Source organism: Mirounga leonina, unplaced genomic scaffold (genome assembly GCF_011800145.1).
Source record: "Mirounga leonina isolate KUSES-001 unplaced genomic scaffold, KU_Mleo_1.0 Mir_180, whole genome shotgun sequence".
NCBI classification, from domain to species: Eukaryota; Metazoa; Chordata; class Mammalia; order Carnivora; family Phocidae; genus Mirounga; species Mirounga leonina.
This window is the reverse complement of record NW_023270469.1, coordinates 2,072,776-2,095,198: the sequence shown is the minus strand read 5'-3', so window position 1 is coordinate 2,095,198 and position 22,423 is coordinate 2,072,776. Positions and strand designations below refer to the sequence as shown.

Sequence of the window (22,423 nt, the reverse complement as noted above, 5' to 3'; positions counted from 1 at the left end):
CCCCCCCCCCCGGGGCCGGGTCTCGGGCGAGGGCGGCCGGCCGTCCGCTCCGGGTCGGGGCCGGGGGCCGACGTAGGGCCGGGGGCCGACGTAGGGCCGGGGGGCGACGTAGGGCTGGGGGGCCGGGGCCTGAGCGGTCGGACCCAGGGAGCCCCCCCCCCCCGGGGCCGGGTCTCGGGCGAGGGCGGCCGGCCGCCCGCTCCGGGTCGGGGCCGGGGGCCGACGTAGGGCCGGGGGGCGACGTAGGGCTGGGGGGCCGGGGCCTGAGCGGTCGGACCCAGGGGGCCCCCCCCCCCGGGGCCGGGTCTCGGGCGAGGGCGGCCGGCCGTCCGCTCCGGGTCGGGGCCGGGGGCCGACGTAGGGCCGGGGGCCGGGGCCTCAGCGGGGTGGGAGCCCCCCTCCCACACGCCCCCGGCTGCGTCGCGGGCGAGGGCGGTCGTCCGCCGAGCGGGTCGGGGTCAGGGCCGGTGCGCGGTCCGACCAGGAAGGCCGCCACCCCCACCGCGGCCGGGTCGCCGTCGAGGGCGCCTGTCCGTCCAGGGCGCGCCGCGGCGGAGCTGCTGAATCACCTTTCTGGTCCCCGCAGCCGTGGCCCGGTTGGGTGCTGGGTTCTCGATCGGCCCTGCAGGCCGGGGGTCGCTGCCCCTCCGGAGGCGCAGACCCGCGTGAGGAGGGCGCCGTGGGGGAGGCCGGCCCGCAGGCCAGGCTGTGACAGGTCTTGGAGGTGATGACACTTGCCTGCAAGTGAATCATCCCAGGTAAGGCGCCTTGGTCCCACGTGGTCGCTTACAAACGTGCGTACCTTGCTGGAGGGGAGGAGTGTGGCGGAGCCCCGGGGGTGGAGCTTTGTGCGCTTCCCTGCGCCCTCCAGTGTGGACCGGGTGTGGCGGCGCGTCTGGATCCTGTTGGCTGCGGGAGAGCGGGGGTCCGCCGCTTTCTCTGGGGCTTGCCATTGCATTCGTACTTCTCCGCCGGCAGTAGCTGACTCCTTTCCCAGTTCAGGCGAGAACCCCGCCTTGGGTTTCCTCGCATTTGGTGAAACCGAAAGTAACGTTATCACAATATTGACTCCACCAGAAAAGCGAAGATAAGGAGGTGACTGGTGTTCCCTCGAAGCAAGAAAACCCTGCACTGGCAGCGCGGCCCCCCGGCAGCGTGTGGGTGGGGGTGTTTGTAGCAGCTCGGGGGAGCTCCCTGAGGTCGTCGTCTTTAGGGTCTCCGGCAGCAACACTGCACTCCTTTTGTTCCTTGCCTGAAGTCCGCAAAGAGTTGAGCGTTCGTACAGCTTGGACGTGGTGGTGTAGATCTCGTTACTAGTAATTATTCGATTGCTTGGTCCTGAGAAGCTGCCAAGCGTACCTTTTCAGTCCCTTGGGGCAGTTTGTTATGTAGCAACACTTGGATGTGCGTTTGCTGGAAATTTTCTCTTCAGTGACCTTGTGAACTCTCAATATTGAGCTTTTATTCAGCCCTGAGAGCAGCATCTGAAGCAGATTTCCTCATGTATCGGGCTTCTGTCTTCACGGACTCTTGCATTTGGAAGTTAACTGAGGGGCGCCTGGCTGGCTTAGTGGATGGAACATATGACTCTTGATTGAGTTCAAGCTCTTGATCTTGGGATTGTGAGTTCCAGCCCGACATTGAACATAGAGCTTACTTTAAAAAAAACACACACACACAATAGGAGTTAACTGGGGACATTTGTGTGGGAAAGATGCTTATTTTCTCATGACTGAAACTATAGTTATTTTCCTTTTGCTTAGAGTATTTTTAGGTTATTCTAGAAAAATCTCTGAGGAGTAGGTGGTAAGAGTAGGAAAAGTGATGAGGTTAACGTATTCTAATTCACCGAACCTGCGGCCCTGAGGGTGAACCAGGGGGGTAAACCAGGAATGCCCCCATTTTTTTTCCCTATTAGTACATCTTATAAATACTGTTTGTGGGCTTGCCCCATAGCTCACCTTTACTCCCCCTCTCCTTTTTTTTTTTTTTTTAAAGATTTTATTTATTTGACAGTGAGAGAGCACAAGCAGGGGGAGCAGCAGAGGGAGAGGGAGAAGGAGGCTTCCCGCTGAGCAGGGAGCCCAATGCGGGGCTCCATCCCAGGACCCTGAGATCATGACCTGAGCCAGAGGCAGATGCTTAACCGACTGAGCTACCCACACGCTCCCCTTACCCCCTTTAAAAAGATCTCTTTAATAGTCATTTTGCAGAAAAAAGATCACATATCATTTAATGGCTACTACCTTTCCTTGCTCCACTGCTGACAATTTTCACTGATTTGTAGCCCAGTAGATGAGGGAAATCAATTCTTTGGAAAGAACCCCTTCTGTAGAACCTAAGAGCAGCCCCACTTATCTTGAGCAGTTCTTTCTCTTTCCAAGTGAGTGAGTTTAGCATAATTCAGAATTGAATATAGCTCTGCTTATATCTTCTACTAAGATTGAGAGGGTTGAAGTGGACCTTGGGGCTCACCCAAAACAGCCCCTTCTTTTTGTAGCTGAAGAAACTGGGTGGGGCCCAGAGAGGTGAAGATCATGGTCCACCTAGTGGTAGAGTCTAGACTTGCACTTTATCTTCTCCCTGCCCTGTATTTTCCCAGCCTCCAGTAGGTAGCCATCATTTTCAGTACATGAGATGGGCCAACACGAAGTCAAAAGGCATAGTGTGTCTTTGCAGGTCTGTGGAAAAATTTTATGAACTTCCAGAGTTGTGTTTGAGCAAATAATTCTGGATTTGGTATGCTCAAATGTAATAATTTTGCTTCAGCTTCTGGGATTGCCCAAGTTTATTTAATGACACTGTTCTGCTGTGATTTAGTGGTGAGCAGATTTAAACTTCTCCATTAATATCAAAAAAGTTAGCATGTCTTGGGGGAAGTTTATGTGTTGGTCTAGGATAAATAGCTCCACCTACTCTAATAGGTAGACTGTAGAGCAAGGTTTATGCCAAAACGTTGGTAGCACTCCATGAACTGAAGCTGTGTTGTTACTCATTGAGTTGGGTATTATTTTTATGATTTATAGACAGATGGGGGCAATACTATGCTTCCATTTCACTCAGTTAAATAAAGTTATACTTTAAATACCCCAGGGAATCTCAAAGCAACTTTGCAAATGATATGTTGGTAAAAATAAGACACCTTAACTCCCTTCCTCTATTCTTATGTTTGTAAGTCTTATAAGGGTTCTTAGAGACAGGAGAAAAGGAATCTGGGAAATATATCTTGATACGCATTTGGAAGAGTGTTTTATTTCCATTTTACAACTTTAATTTGTTTATTAACCATCTTCTGTGTGCAAGGCTGAGCCCTTGGTAAATACAAAGATGACAGAAGTGGGTCCCTGGCTGCCAGGGGCACTCCTTTGAGGAAGACAAATAATAAACAGGTCATTACAACATTTAAAAAAAAAATACTTAAGTAAAAGAATTGCTCATATGTGCCTTTGATTTGTGTTGGTAGTAATGTTTTTGTTAAATATACTGTTAGTCTCTGAAAATAGCTGTCTACTCAGAAGAGTGAGGCACAGGGGCGCCTGGGTGGCTCAGTCATTGAGCGTCTGCTTTCGGCTCAGGTCACGATCCCAGGGTCCTGGGATAGAGCCCCGCATCGGGCTCCCTGCTCGGCGGGAAGCCTGCTTCTCCCTCTCCCGCTCCCCCTGCTTGTGTTCCCTCTCTCGCTGTGTCTCTCTCTGTCAAAGAAATAAATAAAGTCTTAAAAAAAAAAGAAGAAGAAGAAGAAGAAGAGTGAGGCACAGGCATATACCGTATTTGCTCAATTGCTCCAGGCTTACCACTGGGTTTTCACTGCAGCTGGCCAAGATAGTTGTGACACTCCTATGAGACTTTCTGCCTTTAATAAAAATAATGATTTTTGTCTTTTTTGGGCCGTATTTTGGGGATAAATCAAGATAAACTTTTGATACTATAGTATAGAAATTATAGTTTAAGAATTGAAGCCTCACATTTAAGCCTATTTGGTTTTTTTCATTTTCCACTTGCCAAAACAAACCTATTTCCTTATATTAAAAAACTCCCCCTTCTGTCTGAATGTTTCCACTTAACGTTCAGATTTATTAGGATAAGCTTTTTTTTTTTTAATTTGAGAGAGAGAGAATGTTAAGCAGACTCTGCGCTGAGCACAGAGCCTGACTGACATGGGGCTCAATCTCACCACCCTGAGATCGCGACCAGACTGGAAATCAGGAGTCCAGATGCTTAACCGACTAGCCACCCAGGCACCCCCCAGTTAGGATACGCTTTTAAATGTGAAGCATATTTCAGGATATATTAAAGAATCACCATTCATTTGCTAGAGTGAATTAATTGTGATTTCCTCTAACCTCTGAAATAATCTTAGCTGACAAAATGGAGGTTTTTGTTGTGAAGAGGGTTGAGAGGTAAATCTAGATGGTAGAGCACCTTTTCCTGGGGTAGGACAGACATAGGGACAGGTCTCAAAGCTGAGAGAAACATTGAAGGGGAATCAGTGACACCCTCAGAAATAGAGAAGGATTTGAAGGATAATGCCTTGGAAAAAATCCTCCTCCTCCTGTGTTTCCTTTACTCTCCATAATCTACTAATTAACTGCTTCACTCTGGACCCTAGATGTGTGGGTTTTCCACATATCAAGCAATTCAGCTGGCGGTCCTAGAATTTAAAAAAAAAATTAATTTTATTTATTTTTTGAGTAATCTTTACACCCAATGTGGGGCTTGAACTCATGACCCTGAGATTGAGTTGAATGCTCAACCGACTGATGCCTCTTCTACAGTTTAACTCAATTCTAATTCTGTTTACCTGGTGATAGCCTCAGATCCAACAGGTTGAGTTCAGCCCCACAATATTGCCCCTCCTCACTCACCATTCCAAACACTAATTGCAAGTGCAGTTTGTTACTTGTGCTTTTTACCAACTGGCTATAGATCAGAGGTTCCTATGACCCCCTCATGTTTAATTAAATTGCTGGAATGTGTCACAGGAAACTGTTTATTTGCTAGATTACTGGCTTATTACAAAGAATATTCAAGCATACAAATGAACATCCTGATGAAAGCATATAGGGTAACATCGGGAAGAGTCCTGAGCACAGGAGCTTCAGTCCCTGTGGAGTTTGGTATGTGCCACTCTCCCAGCACCTGGAAGCCCTAAACCCCATCCTTTTCATGGAGTTTTCATTACATGGGCATGACTGGTTAAATCATTGGCCATCGGTGATTAGGTCGTCCTCCAAGCCCCTTTCCCCTCCCTGGTGATTGGGGTGGGTCTGAACATTTCAAACCCCAAATCACTGTTCTTTCTCCCTGGCAACCAGTCCCCATCCTTAGGAGCTTTCCAAAAGTCACTGCGTTAACATAAATTCAGATATGGTTGATTGGGGTTTGCTATGAATAACAAGAGATGGCCCTTATCAGTACCACTCTTTTTTTTTTTTTTTTTTAGTACTACTCTTATCATTTAGAAAATTCCAGTGGTCTTAGTAGCTCTGCGAGGACCAAGTACATATTTTTTGTTATTAATCACTATATTATAGACCACTAGGCTAAGCTTATTATTAACAATAACTAAATTTTATCTCTATTTTCTCGTACTGAATAGGAATGCACGCTGCTAGGAATCCCTGAGTTTGCAGTCTTCTTCTATAGCAGATATGTTAGTAATTTTATCTTAGAAGCTGATTTAGAAATGTTGGGTGGGAAAATAGAAATAGAACCTATATGTTCATATTTGAACATGGGCATCAGTCATTTTTATGAGGAATGATACTGAATGGTTTTTTTTAGATCAAAAAAATAGGCAGTGGTAGAATATATTCACATAGATCATAGCATCTTTCTTCTGAAGCCACCAGGACTTCCCAGGAAGTCCATGACATTGATCATTCATGTAAGTGATTATATTGAGAGGAATACAGAGATACTCTCCAAAAAAAGTATTCAACAGTAGACATTGTGCTTTAAACTTTTTGGATGGGGGGTGGGAGGAGGCAGGCACTGAGCAAAACTATTTTTTTTTTTTAACTTTGACAGTTTGTATATTTTTTTTCATTATTATTATGTTATGTTAATCACCATACATTGCATCATTAGTTTTTGATGTAGTGTTCCATGATTCATTGTTTGCGTATAACACCCGGTGCTCCATTCAATACGTGCCCTCTTTAATACCCATCACCAGGCTAACCCATCTGCCCACTCCCCTCCCCTATAGAACCCTCAGTTTGTTTTTCAGAGTCCATTATCTCTCATGGTTCATCTGCCCCTCGATTTCCCCCCCTTCATTCTTCCCCTCCTGCTATCTTCTTTTTTTTTTTTTAACATATAATGTATTATTTGTTTAAAACTATTTTTTAATCAGAGAGAGCACAAGCACGGGGAGCAGCAGGCTCCCTGCTAAGCAAGGAGCCTGCTGCGGGACTCAATCCCAGGGTCCTGGGATCGTGACCCGACCTGAAGGCAGACACTTAAAGGACTGAGCCACCCAGGCGTCCCTGAGCAAAACTATTTAAAAGTCAAATAGGGCATTTTCCCTGCCCCATCTCTCTTTTGGGCAGTTTCTTTTCCATTAAGCACCGTATCATTGAAAAGCAGGAAGTAATAAGAGAAACTTGCATTGAAGAGCCTATGGCTTATCTTAGATTCCTATACCAGCTTAAACTTCGAAATATTCACAAAAATTGACCGGTTGTGGGAGTCGTTGGAGGAAAGATTGGTAATGCCATGCAGTTAATCTGCTGTTTACATTTGACTGTAAGCCTGGGGTCCCAAACCCTTGAAACTAGAAATTCTGTACTCTTGGTCTTGTGTCACACTACCTGGGAGAGCGGTGTAAGTGCATGTTGGTTTACATGGAAATTGTGCTTGACGTTACATACCAACTTGCGCCAGGTGTGGCTCCTCTCCGTTCTAGGGAAGATGACCTTACTGCTCTGGTCTGTCACAGCTAGGGATAGGTGAATTTAGATACAGAAACCACCAGTAAAAGTGCAGGAAAGAAGCTGCATTTGGGCCCTTAATAATGCCTATGTCTCTTCCTTTTCGTTGCAGAGCAAAGAGTAGAAGATGTCCGACTTATCCGAGAGCAGCATCCTACCAAAATCCCAGTAGGTAGTCTCCGGCACCTATGTTTCAGTCGTTAACAGTGTGCGCAGAAGAGAGCATTGCTTAAGTACTTCAGTACGTGTGTGTGTGTGTGCGTGTGTGTGTGTGTGACTATGTGACAGGTTTCTACAGAGCTCCTCAGACGAGTAACCCCAGTGTCAACTTCATGACCTAGAATTGAGGTATCTTAATATACAGTTCTTTGATCTAAGCACATTCTGTTTCCTCCTGAGTCTGAGTTTGCTGCCTTAATGTTACACACTTCACAAGTCAAATGTATTTACTTGGGGGGAAAGGGATAGAGGGGCTAGAACTGTTCGTATTTTACAGTGGAAGGAAGTGTCCACTCTCTGCTTTAAAGGAAGGAGTACTGCAGTAGGAAAATCAGCTCTCAGGATTGAAATGTGACTGTACATTCCAGGCTTTTTTTTGATGCCCCAGAGAAGTCTGTTGTATTTGGCTGCTCTGCAGGAGATGGAGGAAAGACATTGCTCTTTCTTGTCACATGTAGGTGCCTCAGATGCTTTTTGCCGTGCCCAGGCAGCAATACCCTGTACCCCGAATCCTTTGCTGGCAGACCCCAAAAAGGTTTCTGTTGAGGCACCAGGTCTAGGGAGAAGTGGTTAAGAGGAACTTCTGGTTTCAGATAGAGGCTGAGTTCAGGCCTTAGGTTCAAGGTTACTGAGTGATGTTGAGCTAGTTACTAAAATTCTGAAAGGGGCTGCCACATCCTTATCTGTAAAATGGGAAGAGAATCCCATCCCATGTAGTAGTTGGAAAGATTTGCCTAGTTCTGTATACATGGTTGTTATCTCCTACAAATGCTACAGACCAGACACTCCACTGTTAAAAATTCTGTAGAAGCTTTCATGTTTGGCTTTCTGATGTGTCCCCTCAGACTAAACTGAGGGGAAAGAGAAAAGGTCCAGGGGGTTGGGGCTGTAAGGTACACAGAAAAGATAAGATGGGTCTGCCCAGCAGTTTGCCAACTATAGGATTCGACAGTAAAAGACACAGTCTCTGTTTTCCTTGGACTGCCTAGAAGTTTCAGTCTGTCCTTATATTTGGGGTCAACATATGGCTCGGGGATTTCCTTAATTTTAAGGTTTTCTTCACTTTTTGGGGCTAGCTATTGGAAACGAATAGCCCAGCAGTCTGCCAGGATTTGTTCTGCAGCCTCCTTTTGAAAACATGAGTATCTGCGTACATTAGCAGTCCTCTTTTCTGCAAGCAGTTCCAGGGTTTTTGCAGAAATCACATACTCATACTTCCACATAAGTGCTTGTGGCTCCTAAACAAGTTTACAATTGCTCCTTATTGGGGATAGCATGGATGGACAGGCAGCTTGCTGGCTCTCCAGTCCCCGTTCTCCACTCCCCAAGGACGGCTTTTTCTTCCTTCGCTCCTGTCTATAATACTGCTGTCTAGATGCAGCACTGGGGAAGGCACTTTTCAGGTCTAGCCAAATGACTTACTCATGACTTAACGCGTCTTCTCTCCCAAATTAAAAAAGTACAGGAAAAAGAAAAAAATAACTGAAAAGTCAACCAGTCATTTATAGGGGATTGTTTTCATGAAGATCAACAGCACTGGAGAGTCAGGGACACCTGAGAGGAGGAGGGAGTTCCCAAGGCCATGCTGTCCTGTGTCCCCAGGATGCTGTTGTGTCTTCCTTTAATGAAGCGGGTCTAAGGTCGGGAGATCTTCTTCTCATTCTGACTGCTTCTGCCTCTTCCTGAAGCAGGAATTTAAGATTTTTTTTTTTTTAAAGATTTTATTTATTCATTTGAAAGGGAGAGACACAGCACAAGCAGGGGGAGAGGCAGAGGGAGAAGCAGGCTCCCCGCTGAGCTGGGAGCCCGTTGTGGGACTCGATCCCAGGACCTGGAGATCAAGAACTGAGCCAAAGGCAGATGCTTAACCATCTGAGCCACCCAGGCGCCCCAAAGTTAAGATTTCTGTATTGCCGGGCGCCTGGGTGGCTCAGTCGTCAAGCGTCTTCCTTGGGCTCAGGTCATGATCCCTGGGATGGAGTCCCACGACGGGCTCTCTGCTCGGCAGGAAGCCTGCTTCTCCCTTTCCCACTCCCCCTGCTTGTGTTCCCTCTGTCGCTATCTCTGTCAAATAAATAAAATCTTTGGGGAAAAAAAAAAAGATTTCTGTATTGCCTCTGATCTCTCAAACCCAGGCAAAAGTAGTCTTATCTACTGATTCTCCCTTGTGGCTACCGTGTTCTGAACACACCCGATGGATAAAAGTCCTTGATCTTAACAAGGAAGGGAATAGCAATTTGATTTGGCCTTATACAGAACCCATGTGGGTCCCATATATAGTGGAACAATGTACAGACAAGTATCTTCCCCTTTTCTAACATTATGCAAAGATTTCCATTCCTGTCTCTCAACTTCTCGTCGTCGTGGCAGGGTAGAGAGTTGCTTTACCTGGAGAAGAGTGTCTGTGGTACTCAGAAGATGATGAGGCACAGGCAGTCAGCACTCTGGCCAGCTTTTGTGGTGGCTTCGAACTAGGGGAGAAATTGTCCTCTGTGGAAAGGAAGTATGGGCAAGGAACTAATGAATTTATTTCGGTTCATGATGTGGAACTATTTTTGTTCCCTGCATAGTGCAAGATTCTTGACTCTTAAAACTCATTAAAGAAATATAAGGAGTATTTTGTCAAAATGAAAGAATCTTCAAGTCTTTCTGTGCAAAATTTGTCTCCAGAGCCAGCTGATCATTGTCTCTACTTATCAGATATTTACTTAGGACTTTTCCCACATCAAGTAGAGAAACCAGTCTAGTATGAAAAAGACATTGAGTATATTACCGTAATTAAGATCTCACACATTTCAGAGGAAATAGTGGTATTGCAATTGACATAGATTCAGAGCTTACACTCTAAGCTGGTACCTAGCATCTGCTCTTTTCTGGCTAGTTAGTATATTTTCATGGTTCCAAATAACAAAAAGAATATATAGCAAACTTCTTTCACCACCCTGCTCACCTCCCTGGAGGCAGCCAATTTGTCTTGTGTACTATATTCTGTAAGGGATAGAGTCTAAGCTAATAAATGATCACTATTTGCAGGAGATCTATGGGGAAACTAACAAATGTGCTGTTTCTATTTCAAACCCCGTTTTGGTATGTGCCAGTTACAACATAGAAAGTATTTCATCTCTTCATTGTTAACGGTTATTTTAAAATCTCTCGTCTGGCTGCTCTTCTAGGTGATAATAGAACGGTACAAGGGTGAGAAGCAACTTCCTGTCCTGGACAAAACCAAATTCCTTGTACCTGATCATGTCAACATGAGTGAGCTCATCAAGATCATTAGGTATTTAATCACCTTTTTTTTTTTTTCTATTTCTTTGGGTAACTGCTCATTCTGTATCAGACTTACAGATAAATCTTTAGTTAACATCTGTGCAAGCTTAATAAAACCTAAAGATGTTTCCTTCCTTCCTGAGTTCTTTTTCTTATCTGCTGGGTTTCCTGTCTCTTAGATTCTTTCATCATAACATCTAGTGTAGACGTTGTCTCTCTCTCAACGATTTTATTTATTTGACAGAGAGAGCGAGCGCGCACAAGTAGGCGGAGCGGCAGGCAAAGAGAGGGAGGAGCAGGCTCCCTGCTGAGCAGAGAGCCTGATGCGGGGCTCGATCCCGGGACCCTGGGATCATGAGCCGAGCCGAAGGCAGATGCTTAACTGACTGGGCCACCCAGGCTCCCCCAGATGTCTCTTAATCAGAAGTTTACAAGTTTTGTATGGCAAAATTATTAAAAGATAATGTAGACTTGGTAAAATGGTAATAAATAGTTTGTAAATTATAGTTTGAACTATTTCATTAGACACTAATGGCTATTCAGAGAGCATACTAATTTAAAACTGGCCTGGGGAATACAGTAATAATAACCTACTAAGAATTACCACTAATATCAGTCATGAATGTAATCCTAGGACATGTCCTATGCTTTATGAGAAGTTTTAGGAGAGTCCTCATCTGTAGGCACACACATTATTTTGCCAGAAGCAGCATTCACAAAAGCGTTATACTTTTCTATCAATGGGGGTAGGTGATATTTTTCCATGTCCCCTGCATATTGATGTGTTGGTATCTCTTTCAATAGGAGACGCTTACAACTCAACGCTAATCAAGCCTTCTTCCTGCTAGTGAATGGACACAGCATGGTGAGTGTGTCCACGCCCATTTCTGAAGTGTATGAAAGTGAGAAGGACGAAGACGGATTCCTGTATATGGTGTACGCTTCTCAGGAGACATTTGGAATGAAACTGTCTGTGTAAGACTAGAAAAATGCATCTGTTCTTGAATTTTTTTAAAACCTTACCAAGGAGAAAAAAAGGGATATTTACCAACTGAGATTGAGGAGTTCATCCAATCACAGATCATCAAACAGTAGTGTTCCTGCCTAGGAGTTTTAGGAAGTTGTTTTGTACTGTAAGCAGAAAAACTGAGCTCCAAATGAGCACCTTCAGCTTTGGAAAACTACATTATTTAACCTAGGCTGTTTTGTTTTCAAATTTAGAAGTTTAAAAATAAAATACCTTGTATTCTAAGTTGCCAGTAGCATAGACCTTCACATTATTTTAATCCTCCTTCCCTATTAGGAACCTGCAATTTAAGCATTCAGAGACATTCTTTACGAGGTTCACTGAACTAGCCAACTTTTTGTAGAAGGTTTTCTATTCAACTGGGGAAATACCTGTAAGAGGATCTTTAAGTATAAGTTGTCAAGCATAGTTGTCTCCCCTCCCCCCTCCGCCCCCCATTTGCTATAATCGTTGGCAAAAAGCTGGGAAAATGGGGGTAGGAAAACTCTGAACTGCTGCCCAAGGTTCCTGCTCCTCGTGGACGTGTACTGTGAGTCCGTGCTCTCACAGCACTGGCGAGTTCTTGTTTGCTTCTCTAGACAGTAACAGAAAAGCACCACTGCTCAGTAAGAACCTTGAATAATTTAAAATTTTGGTCTAGTTTCTCAAAGGGCCCAGAGAAAGAACGTGTGACATTTCTCCTGGTTTGTATGTTCTCTAAGAAGTCAAACTGCTGTCCGCTTTGGTTAAAGAAACAAGCTGTTCTATCCGTTTCATTCCTTAACTACAGTGCTAGAAACTACAGGACATGGAAACTAAAGCATTAAAATTCAGATGCACTCCCTCTGCCTTTTGGCCTAAAGCTGTAGATGATCCATGTTTTATGTTAAGTGTGTGACTCTTATTAAAAAGTTACATTTTTAAGAGTATTTCAGTTGTCATTGTAGGTCAGCCAACCATCAAAGTTCCTCCACTCCCGAGTGCATGTCAGTTGTGAAGAAAACAGCAGCAAAAGGAGACCTAATGCTCTTCACAGATACTCATGTCAGAAGTTAAACATTTTCCGAGTTCAACTAGAATAACCAACGCTTCCTGCTACCTGCATGGGGTTCGCTATGTACTGTTTTTGTGGGAGTAGCACAGAAGGATCACAGACCCCTTCGGACTGTACCGCAGCAGGTCACGATTTCCCTTTGTGTATTTAGGTGTGTGTGGTGTACCTGTACCTGTTAGTGGAAGTTACTTATTAACGGAGGGGGGGGACGCGGTAGTACTGCATTCGGGTGCTTGACCCCTGACCTTCCGACTCCTCTTCCCGCTGCATGCATCTGTCCACATGGCTAACTTTTAGTGTGTGTTTATACAAAATGTAAATTCTTAATCGGCCTGTCCTGTTTAGATTGTATACATCATTATATCTGACATTCTTGTAACTACTGTGTGATCAGTAAGATTCCTAGAAGAAACTCTGCTTTTTAAAAAAAGTACCATGCAGAGAGGGGTGACTTGTAATCCCACATTAGTGGGTGGTCACTAGGATCTCTAAACCAAGTACATTTTTAATGAACTAAGGTGAATAAAGGCACAACTAAAAACTCATGAAGCTCAGTTTAATGGATCAGTATTTGATACTTGGCAATGCTGTATACTGTCTACCATCCCAAGACCAGGTGGTGGTGGCGGCAGTGGGGGAGGGGGGACAGAGGGGCACCCATCTCTGAAGGTCTCTGCCTCGTGCCAGGCACCTTCCTTACCTTGGGCAAGGTTCTGCCAGCTGGTCTTGTCTTTGCACAAGTAAATTCTCCTGGGAACTAAAAGGCATAGCACAAAGAGGATGGATGGATGTGAGGCCTGGGTGTTTGTGGGAATAAACACTTGAAAACCTGCCGCTGCGAATGAAAGAGTAAAACACAGCAGGTGCCGAGAGTATGTGCTGAGTGGTCGAGGAGGCGTTACGTGTTTGTGGTTTCCCCTCATGCCGCATCGGGGAAGGATAGAGCACAAACATCGGCCACGTAGCGGCCAGCATTGCTCGTTTGAGAAACTGCACCCATTCCAAATTGGAGCAGGCACTTAAAATGTTTTTGTGGAAGAATCCAGGGAGCGAGATGAGGAAATGTTCAGCTTCCCCGAGTGTGTTGCTCTGGCGTTCATGTCCCCCATCTTCAGAAGCCTGGCCTGACCAAACGGCAAGTCAGAGGGGCTGCTGTGGGCCCCAAGTATGGGCCAGTCGTGTGTCTCCTGACAGGAGCCCTGATGGCTGGAACTGTGTGTACAGGAACGTTTTCCTCTGGGTCGCCACAGGCCTGACGAGACCAAGAGGGCCTGGGGACCTCTGTTGGGAAAAAGGCGCCAGGTTTCTCCTTCCCGTGTCTGGCGCCGCTCATGAGAACACCACAGTCCTGGGCCAGCTCGTGCTCGTTAGACCACCACCATTCCGAATCCAGAAATGCCAGGGCACGTTCATACCACGTCATACCTACGTGTTTAGAGAGACGTTCCGAAGAAACTTGACATCAATTCATGCCAATCTTATTTTTCTTAGGGGACCTAGAGCTGGAACATACCAAACCAAGAGTTAATGTTTCTGGTCATAGCAAGGACGTTTTTTTAAAACCCGGGAAACTGGAGAGAAAATGGATTTAAAAGCATGTTATCTCTTGTCAAGTGGAGAGGGCAGAAAGGGTTGACTCCCTAGTTTGCAGATCAAGAATTGCAATTCATTTGAAAAGATGTGTGCTTTCATATTCTATGAGACAAAGACCTAATAAAATGAAACAGCTTTTTTTAATTTTTATTTTCAGTACATTAAATTTACTCATAAAAACATTCTAAAAATGTACAATTTTTCCTTTTTAACAAAGTATAATAAAACATAAAAACTTCAAAAACAATACTTAACATTTACAATTCAAAATCAAATTAGCAGAATATTAAATATTTACAAAACTATATCTTTTAAAAATATTTATAAAGTTACATGCAATTTTGTAGAATTGACATAAAAGAATGGCTCAAAAATGGGAGAATTTTCCTTCATTCCTAAAAAGAAAATCTGTCCAATATAAGCTGTGAAGATTCTCGAATACACGAGGTCTCTGGTTTCAGTACCAAAGCCTTCATTGTGCATGTAACAACTTAATGCATGTGAGGGGCTTGTTACAATCCCCGGGACTGACTGACGAGCCACACTGAGCTCCCCTCCCCCCAGAACAGTGTAGTCAAGTTGACCTTTGGCCTCAACCAGCAAGTATGTGGTTTTGCGAGTGCTGATTAAAAGATTTTTTCATTCAGAACCTCAGGACTTTGCAAACTGAGCCTCTTCAGAGCCCACGGCTCTCAACGTCACCTGCGCTTTGGAAAGGACGTCCGCCCGCTCAGGTTCCACAGGCCCATCCTCTGGGAAGGACACGGTTTCCCTTACCATCCTTAAGACTCAATATATACGCCACCAGTAACCAGGATGTAGAACGAGCAAGGCATCAAATAACCCATCACAGAAGCAGGAAGAGCACAAAGTGAAAGGGAGTGAGGAGGGTGCAACCTGACTGCGCTGGGCCAGCGCTCTCCCGCGACCCGAGCGAGCCCAGAGCGGCCGGGCAGACGCAGACGGATCCGATCGGCGGGCGCTCCGCCTGGGACGCGCTGCGGCTGCGGCGTGACGCGGGGCAGAGTCGGGGCCCCCGCTCCGCACCTCCACACGGGGCAGTGCAAACTAGCTACGGTGACTTCTAAGGACGGAGCTAGAACACGGACCCTACCAACTACTATATTCACAAGCCGACTCCCATAATCTGGAGATCATAGATGCTGCTGGTTGGCTTTTTTTTTTTTTAAATACCCAATCACACATACCTGCTTTGAAGAAAATAATTCTGTTGTTATTTTAAGTGCTAGCTCCCATTTCCTCAGTGCTCATTAGCAGTTACGAGTTTTAACATTTAAACACTTTTCCAATTTTCAATACTACCAAGAAAAGAAGGTAGAAAATTGTTTGCTAAAAAAAAAAAAAAAAAGGATTAAAGAGTTGTTTTATCCCAACACTGTATTGTACTTCAATCTGTACATTCCACTTCCCCCATTCTTGGGAGACAAAAAATGGGGACAGAAACTTGGACAGACGACAGACTACACAGCAGAGTGGCTGTGCCCCACCTACCTGGTTGCTACAGCATTTGCACACTGAGCCCATGGTTTCAGGAAAACGACTACAGAGTTGAAAGGGTCAGTCAGATCTGTGTTTCTATGAAGAGGAGGCCATCTGAGGAAGCGCAGAATGCTCTTGAGGCTTACTGACTTTGGTTGCTTTTGGAGAGAAATTCATCAGAGGATTACACTGCCAGCAAACACTCCCCAAGTCCAAGTATTCACTTGGGAAGAGTCGCACAGACCGGCAGCTGGATGCTCTGTGTCCCGTGTGCCTCACGTTTCCGTTTTACGATTCTCCCCTTGGAATGGCCTCACTGGAGACGTCACACCGCACACGCACGCTCAGAGACAAGTGGGAATTTTTCTAAGACCTTTGATGACTGGAACACAGCCACACATTAATGTCTGGACTTATTTACCTCAGTCTGAATGTCCTACTTCGAATCGAAGCTCCTATTTTAATTTTCTGTTGTATGGAACACACTAACCTCTACTATTTATCAAAATAGTCATAAGGATAACAACAGACGCTTTCATTCCCCAATACGGACCACTAAAACAAAAACCCTAAATATGATTTTTTTTCTTTTGTTATGAGACAGTTTTCAACAATTTCACTGTGTTGAAATAGGATTTATTTAAAATATTTCTTTGTTTAAAAAACCAAAAAATTTAAAAGTTTGGCTTTCAGCACATGTCCAGGCCACCGTAACGGCCTTCAGAAATATTAAAATCGTAAACATCAGTGGACACTCCCAAGTCTTCCTTTAACATCATATGACAAGTTCCAGGCTCGTACTCTTTAAGGCAAAGTTGTGTCAGTTCTCCTTGTTTTGACATTTTGTAGTGTTTATAATTAAGAGATCAATGTAACATTCCCCCAAAAAGTTGTTGTAAGCGTCACCACCACTTCAAAACCGTATGTAATACCGTGTACCAGGAAGAGAGAGAAGCATACAGAGGTCTGTCAATTCTGCATTGCATAGAAATGAAACTCTACTAAAATAAAACTCTACAAAAACACTACGAAAAGCCTGTCAGAAAAAAAAAAGGGAACTCTGCCCTAGTTCCCGCCAGGAAACGGATCATAAACTTTGAAGCCTCACCTCACAGTGCCTCAAATTCTAGGGTGTTCTTTTTGATTTATACCAATTCGGCATGAGGCTGATTGTCCCATTTTAAGGAAGGTCTGACTATTATGATTTTCTTTTTTTAAATAAATCTTCAACTGCAAGATCCCTGGGCGAGGCCTTACCAATCAATATTTTAATATTGAAGGCTTTAGTGTTAAAATAGTAGTATCTGAGCAGAAACCTCCCTTTTGGCTTTAAAGGTTTAAGTCCCTAAATTTCAGACCAAGCAGCTTTCATTGTAATGGGGTGAAACAGAGCCGTATGGTGAGGACTTACTTCCCACTTTGGATAAAACTAGATTTCTGCAGATCTTGTAGCTCTGTCCTGGTGGTGTGGGCTCTTCCAGAGTCTTACCACTTTCTACTGGAGTTTTCAGGTAATTTCGAGCAGAACTAACCACTACATACACAGCCTAATACAAAAGCAGCTGACAGGAGAACGTTTCAAATCTTCTGCTCATAGATTATAGGACTGTATTACTGTTGAAACGTCTGTCTCGAGTGTGACTCCGTTAGCAGTAAGCCTTGGGGTCCTTGGGAGATCCGTGAGAGAGACAAGAACTTGCCAACTTTGCTAAGGATGAGTAGCATCCGTCAGAGCTAGTCACGAAGGCCATGCGGTCACCACGTCTTGGCGAGAGCTCTGTCGCGGTGGAAGATGACAGGACTTCAAGCTACTGAAGGGCCGGGAAGGAAGGGATTCTCAAAGCTTTGACAACTAGGGATTCTCTGGGACTTGGACCCTTAGATACTAAGTTGTTGCGAGTAACTATTTCTATTTAATAACGTAGTTTAAATTTATTCGCAGAAAAAAAAAATTAAAAACTTCAAACTGCTACAAGTGTTTCAAGGAGGGAAGGAAATGCTAAAATCTCTGTTGTGTACCAAGTCACGTAGCCTGCTGGTGCCAGCTCCTTAAAAACGGGTTCTCTGAGTGTCTTGCACTGACTGGTCTCAGGGAGTCTGTCTCCCCGAGCGGCAGAGATTGACATCAGTTTACATTCTTCTGGAGTGCAGTCCTTAAAAAGCCCAGAGAGATTAGTGTCTAACCACTTGAGGAACAAAACGAAACAAAAAACAAAACAAAACGACAAAGGCGACATTTTCCCTCACCCAGGGGTATCAAGAGTCCGACTGGTGGAACTCCACGCGGAGAACTCCAACCTGCAGTTCTCGATTCCGATCTTGCGTAGCTGCCCGGGAATTACGTGTGAGCCTGGAAGGGCCGATGACGGCAATGCTCCTCGGGAGACGGAGGTCTCTGCATCGCAACCACGGTGGAGGCGCCGACCAGGCGAGTCCTGACGTCAAGCTCCAATCTAGGATTTTGGCAATAAAACTGAGTTTGATGCACTCCTACGCTAGGTTTTCTATCCAGTCTAGTAAAGTAAAGCACCTTTGGATTAAAAATATTAAGCTCAACAGCAACTAGACTTCTCAGTTTTGTATTTAATTTTCCTTATGTCTCCATGGCTTAATAGTGTTCTGCTGCCAGAGAAAAATGTCAGTCTGTGGAGTCCAGACTTTCTGCTGGAGGGGCATATTTCAACCTAAAAGTACCTAGAGAGAGAGGGGGGAAAAAGAGATCAAATTTGAGTCACTGTGCAATTACGCCCAACAACTGAGCTGTCCAAAGTTCTTTCCAGAGTCACTGGTCAAGAGGCGGGTGCTGGAAATCTGGACTGCCTGCTGTGCCCACTCCCAGCTCCTCGCTTCCACCCGCGAAACTAGACGTGACAGACAGGTGGGTCAGCGCCAAGGGGCGACCCGGCCGGGCAGCAGTCCGGTGCTCTACTCTTCGGGAGCTCGGCCGGGCGGGGGGCCGGGGATGCCTGACCCTCACCCCGGGCCTGGGCCCGCTGCTTCAGGACACCGCCTCAGCGTGAGGACGGCCCACGGCCACCCCCAGCTGCCACCAGAGTCGTCTCTGACGCTCTCTGGGTGAGCGAGATGCACAGGCGGGTGTGGGGAGCCCAGGCCTGGGGCAACCGTCAAGCGCCCACACGGAGACCCGGGGGCTGTCCGGGCCGCGCGGCTCGGCTCCTCCTGCCTAGTCGCATGTCCCTTCCAAGGCCGCCCGCAAGAACCAACCTGCGGCACCGCCACAGCAGACGCGCACTTGAACTGGACTAGAGACAAAAGAGAGCAAGTGCAAGTAAGGGGTGGCGCGTGGCAGCACGGCGAGGTGACCCGGCGCCCCCCGCGCCGCCAGCCCGGCCCCCCGCGGGGAGCAGGCTGCGGTGCCCGCGCGGCCTCGAGGCCGAGTGGCGCTCTCGGGGGCCCGCCCGCCCGCCCAGAGCCCCACGCTCTTCCCCGCGGCTCTCGAGCCCCGGTTCCTGCCTAGGGCGCAGCGCTTGGCGGCGGTTTCCCCGCCGCGGGCAGCTCTGCGGCCGCCCCCCTTTACCTGGCCGATTGAAGTCCATGGACGGCTGCTTGCAGTCCTGAGCGCGGTGCCCGGTGGCCCCGCAGTTGTAACACGACAGGTTGCCGCTCTTCTTGTGGCCCGAGCCGCTGCTGCTGCCCGCCGGCCCCGGGGCCTGGTACGCGCCCGCCGCGCCCGCCAGGAAGCTCTGCAGGGGCGGCACGGCGAAGGCCGACGGGCCGCCCAGCACGGGCTCGGGGGCCACGCCGCCGCCGTAGGGCGGGTGCAGCACGGGGAAGGCGCCGCCGCCGTACTGCTGGGCGCCCACGTAGCCGCCGCCGCACACGGGGCTGAAGGGCAGGAAGGGGAAGGGGAAGACGGACGGCCCCGAGAACGGGTGCTGGAAGTAGCCGGCGTAGCTGACGGTCAGGCCGCCGGAGCCGCAGCTGCCGCTGCAGCCGCACGACGTGCACACGACGCAGCCGGGCGGCGGGGCGGGCGCGGGCGCGGGCTGCGGGGGCGCCGCCTGCTGCTGATGGTGGTGGTGGTGGTGGTGGTTCTGGGCGGGCGCGGCGAGGCTGCCCGGGGAGCCGCCGCCGCCGCCGCCCCCGCCGCCCCCGCCGCCGCCGCCGTAGAAGCCGCTGTCGGGCGCCGACGAGAGCGCGGGGCTGGAGCTGGGCGCCGGGCAGCCGGGCGCAGGGGCCACGCTGGCGAAGGCCGTGGGCGGGTGGCTGCTGGAGGCGGCGGCGCTGCTGCTGGCGCAGAAGCTGCCCTGCAGGGGCCCCACGGGCACACTGCCCATCGCAGAGAAGGCAGCTTTGGTGTTGGTGTACAGGGCAGTCCGGGGGCTTATTATTGCAGGGGGCACGCTTATTTGCACGTTACTCGAGCAGGGAGTTTGCCCGGAAGCGGCAGAGTCCGCGGGGACAGAGGAGGACACCAGCAGCTTGATGGGTGGCCGAGCCACGTGGAAGACGGCGCTCGACGTCCCCGCGGCAGCCGTGCTCGCCTCCCCCGCCAGGGCCGCCTGCGGGGCCGGCTTCATCACCCTGTCCAGCGCAGCCGTGTGCACGACTTTGGCGCGGGGACCGAAGGACACGGCGGGCGACACGGAGCTGCTCTCGGCCAGGGCAGAGAGCACCTGCAGGGGCTGCTGGGCGGTGGGCGTGGGCGCTGCGTCCATCACGCTGTGGCCGAAGTTCTTGTCCACTTTGATGCCGCCTCTTGGTCCCGAGAGCTTACTCCTTTCTTCTAGAGACAGCAGCGAGTGCACGGAAGGCGGGAGGAGCTTCATGTCCGCGCCCCCCCTTTCCGACTTGTGCACGGAATTCAGCATCCGCATGGGTGCCAGGTGCGAGGCCGCGGCCATCATCTGGGGGGGGAGGGGGTGGTGGCCCGCCGGACCGGAGCCTGCCTCGTTCTGCACCGGGAGAACCTGGGCCGTGGGTCTGGCGGAACTTGAAGCGAAATGGTTCAGTAGCAGGATGGGCTTCTCCTTCTCCGAGCCCTCCAAGTGCATCTCCACACCTAGAGATGGAAACACAGCGGTCAGCACGGCGCCCCGGGCCAGGGCAGGGGCAGCAGGGCGCTCCCAGGACGGGCGTCCTTACGTCTGTCGTTCTCCTCGGCGCTGTCCGAGCTCTCTTCCCGGGCCTGCACCCCCATCGGGCTGGGTGAGGAGCTGGAGCATTCCGAGGAGCTGCCCTCCCGGGCCGTCTGGTGAGGGGGCTGCTCCACTTCTACCCGCAGCGCTGCGGAAGAGGGGCGCCGACAGGGGTCGCGCCGGCCAGTGTCTACCGCGCCCTCCCCACCCGCCTCGGCGCACACCCATCCCGCTGACCCGGGCACCAGCCCCGGGGAGGCGGGTGCTGTCACTCCTGCTTCAGACAGGACCCGGGGACTCGGAGAAAACAAGCTGCCCGAGGCTCCACTCACACCTCGGAGAAGAAGCGACAAGGGGCGCCCAGCCACCACGGTGCTACCAAAGTCATCTCCCAACACTGAGGGACACCCCATTTTACGAGGCCAAGGGATGGAAGACCCTTTTAGGCAAACCACCACTCAAAAGATAGACTGGCATGTTTTTCTCCCTGGCGTCCTGTCACTGGTGCTACTTCCACAGTGTAAAGAAAACCACGGGCCATCCGTCCCCGGCATCCGGCGCCCCGACTGCAGAGGCGAAGGCAGGGAGAGGAGGAGGGCGGCTAAGAGCCCAGGGCCCGCGGCTGCCAGGCGCTGCACGACAGGGAGGCTGCGCTCTCGCACTCTGGGGAGTTCCAAGGTGGACCTCTGAAGCAAGGACCTACAAGGACCTGTCTGCACCCTCCTGGGGAAGAAGCGTATCTTCATCTGTTTGGGGTACCTCTTTCTCTTTCCCTCTGGCCGTGCAGCTGCCGGATCTAATTCTCTTGCCCGAACAACTTCAGGTGAGTCACCGGTCTCTAGGTTCTAAACCAAATGTCCCTTCTGTTTTCTAATGGTGGAAATGATGAAAGCTAACATAATGAGCAGTAACTGTAAATTCTAAAAATAGGCAAATGCCAGAAGGCTGTGTGTGGTCTGGAGTCTAATAACTATCCTCCAAAGGAGGAGCCCGCGATGCCCCCCTCAAGGCCACCCCGCCCTCACCCACCTGCAGCGTGGGGGCCTCGCACGGTCTGCACGGGCCCGACGTGGCTGGTGGGGGGGACGCGGGCCACTCCGCTGCTGGTGACCGGGGGTGGGGCTGTGGGGTTCAGGCACCGTTTCTCTGACTTCTCCCTGTGCCACAAGAGAGCACGTGAACGAGTGAGCGTTCAGGTCTTCTGCTAGAGAACGGTTGACTGTTGCCCAAGCTCTGCTCTCCTGCACAGATTCCATACAAAGGGGACCGCCCCCAGATACCCTCAGACGTGGAAAGCAATGCATTCTGACTTGTCGGATTCGCTGCACAGGGCCCTTCCTAGCACACCCAAACCACATCGTAGAACTGTGAAAGCATTAATGAAGCTTTGATAAGCAATCAAAGTAATCCAATCAAGGGCATTTAGCTAAGTGCTCGCTAGCACCTGTTCAGTGCAGAGGCACTCTAAGAGCGACCCCCTGGCTGAACACAGGCCCATGAGACGACCCATCTCAGAATACCCCTAGGCCCCAGATGACCACTGGGATACTTACAACCAGCACAGTGACCAAAAAGAGGGAAGATTCCACACGTCCTCACCTTCCCTCTTTAAATAAAGCCCCCCCCCACACTGCCTCCTGGCTGAAAGCCTCTCCTCAATGAACTCTCCTTTGTTCCGCTTCAGGTGAACTCTTTCACCTCCCAGGCCACCCGACAGTCACCCCACATTTGGGGGCCCCCATCCAAT

General features: G+C 48.8%; 2 protein-coding genes across 5 annotated transcripts in view; one reads left to right on the top strand and one right to left on the bottom strand.

Moving 5' to 3' along the window:
* The window catches only part of MAP1LC3B (microtubule associated protein 1 light chain 3 beta), a 13,761-nt gene extending 731 nt beyond the window's left edge, over window positions 1–13,030 (top strand). Inside the window, exons 2-4 of the mRNA XM_035024639.1 lie at window positions 7,048–7,103; window positions 10,328–10,434; window positions 11,229–13,030. Coding sequence (XP_034880530.1) covers window positions 7,048–7,103; window positions 10,328–10,434; window positions 11,229–11,403 — 338 coding nt within the window. The 3' untranslated portion in view covers window positions 11,404–13,030. The remainder of the gene's footprint in view (window positions 1–7,047; window positions 7,104–10,327; window positions 10,435–11,228) is intronic.
* Window positions 13,031–14,818: 1,788 nt separating this feature from the next.
* ZCCHC14 (zinc finger CCHC-type containing 14) overlaps window positions 14,819–22,423 on the bottom strand; it is a 54,188-nt gene continuing 46,583 nt past the window's right edge. For 2 of the 4 annotated variants that reach the window (XM_035024631.1, XM_035024632.1), the window contains 4 exons: window positions 21,706–21,833; window positions 20,684–20,824; window positions 19,116–20,600; window positions 14,819–18,840 (listed from right to left, as the gene is read on the bottom strand). In XM_035024631.1, the coding sequence (XP_034880522.1) occupies window positions 18,551–18,840; window positions 19,116–20,600; window positions 20,684–20,824; window positions 21,706–21,833 (2,044 nt within the window). In that variant the 3' untranslated portion in view covers window positions 14,819–18,550. The remainder of the gene's footprint in view (window positions 18,841–19,115; window positions 20,601–20,683; window positions 20,825–21,705; window positions 21,834–22,423) is intronic. The other 2 variants (XR_004682820.1, XM_035024630.1) reach the window with 2 other exon arrangements.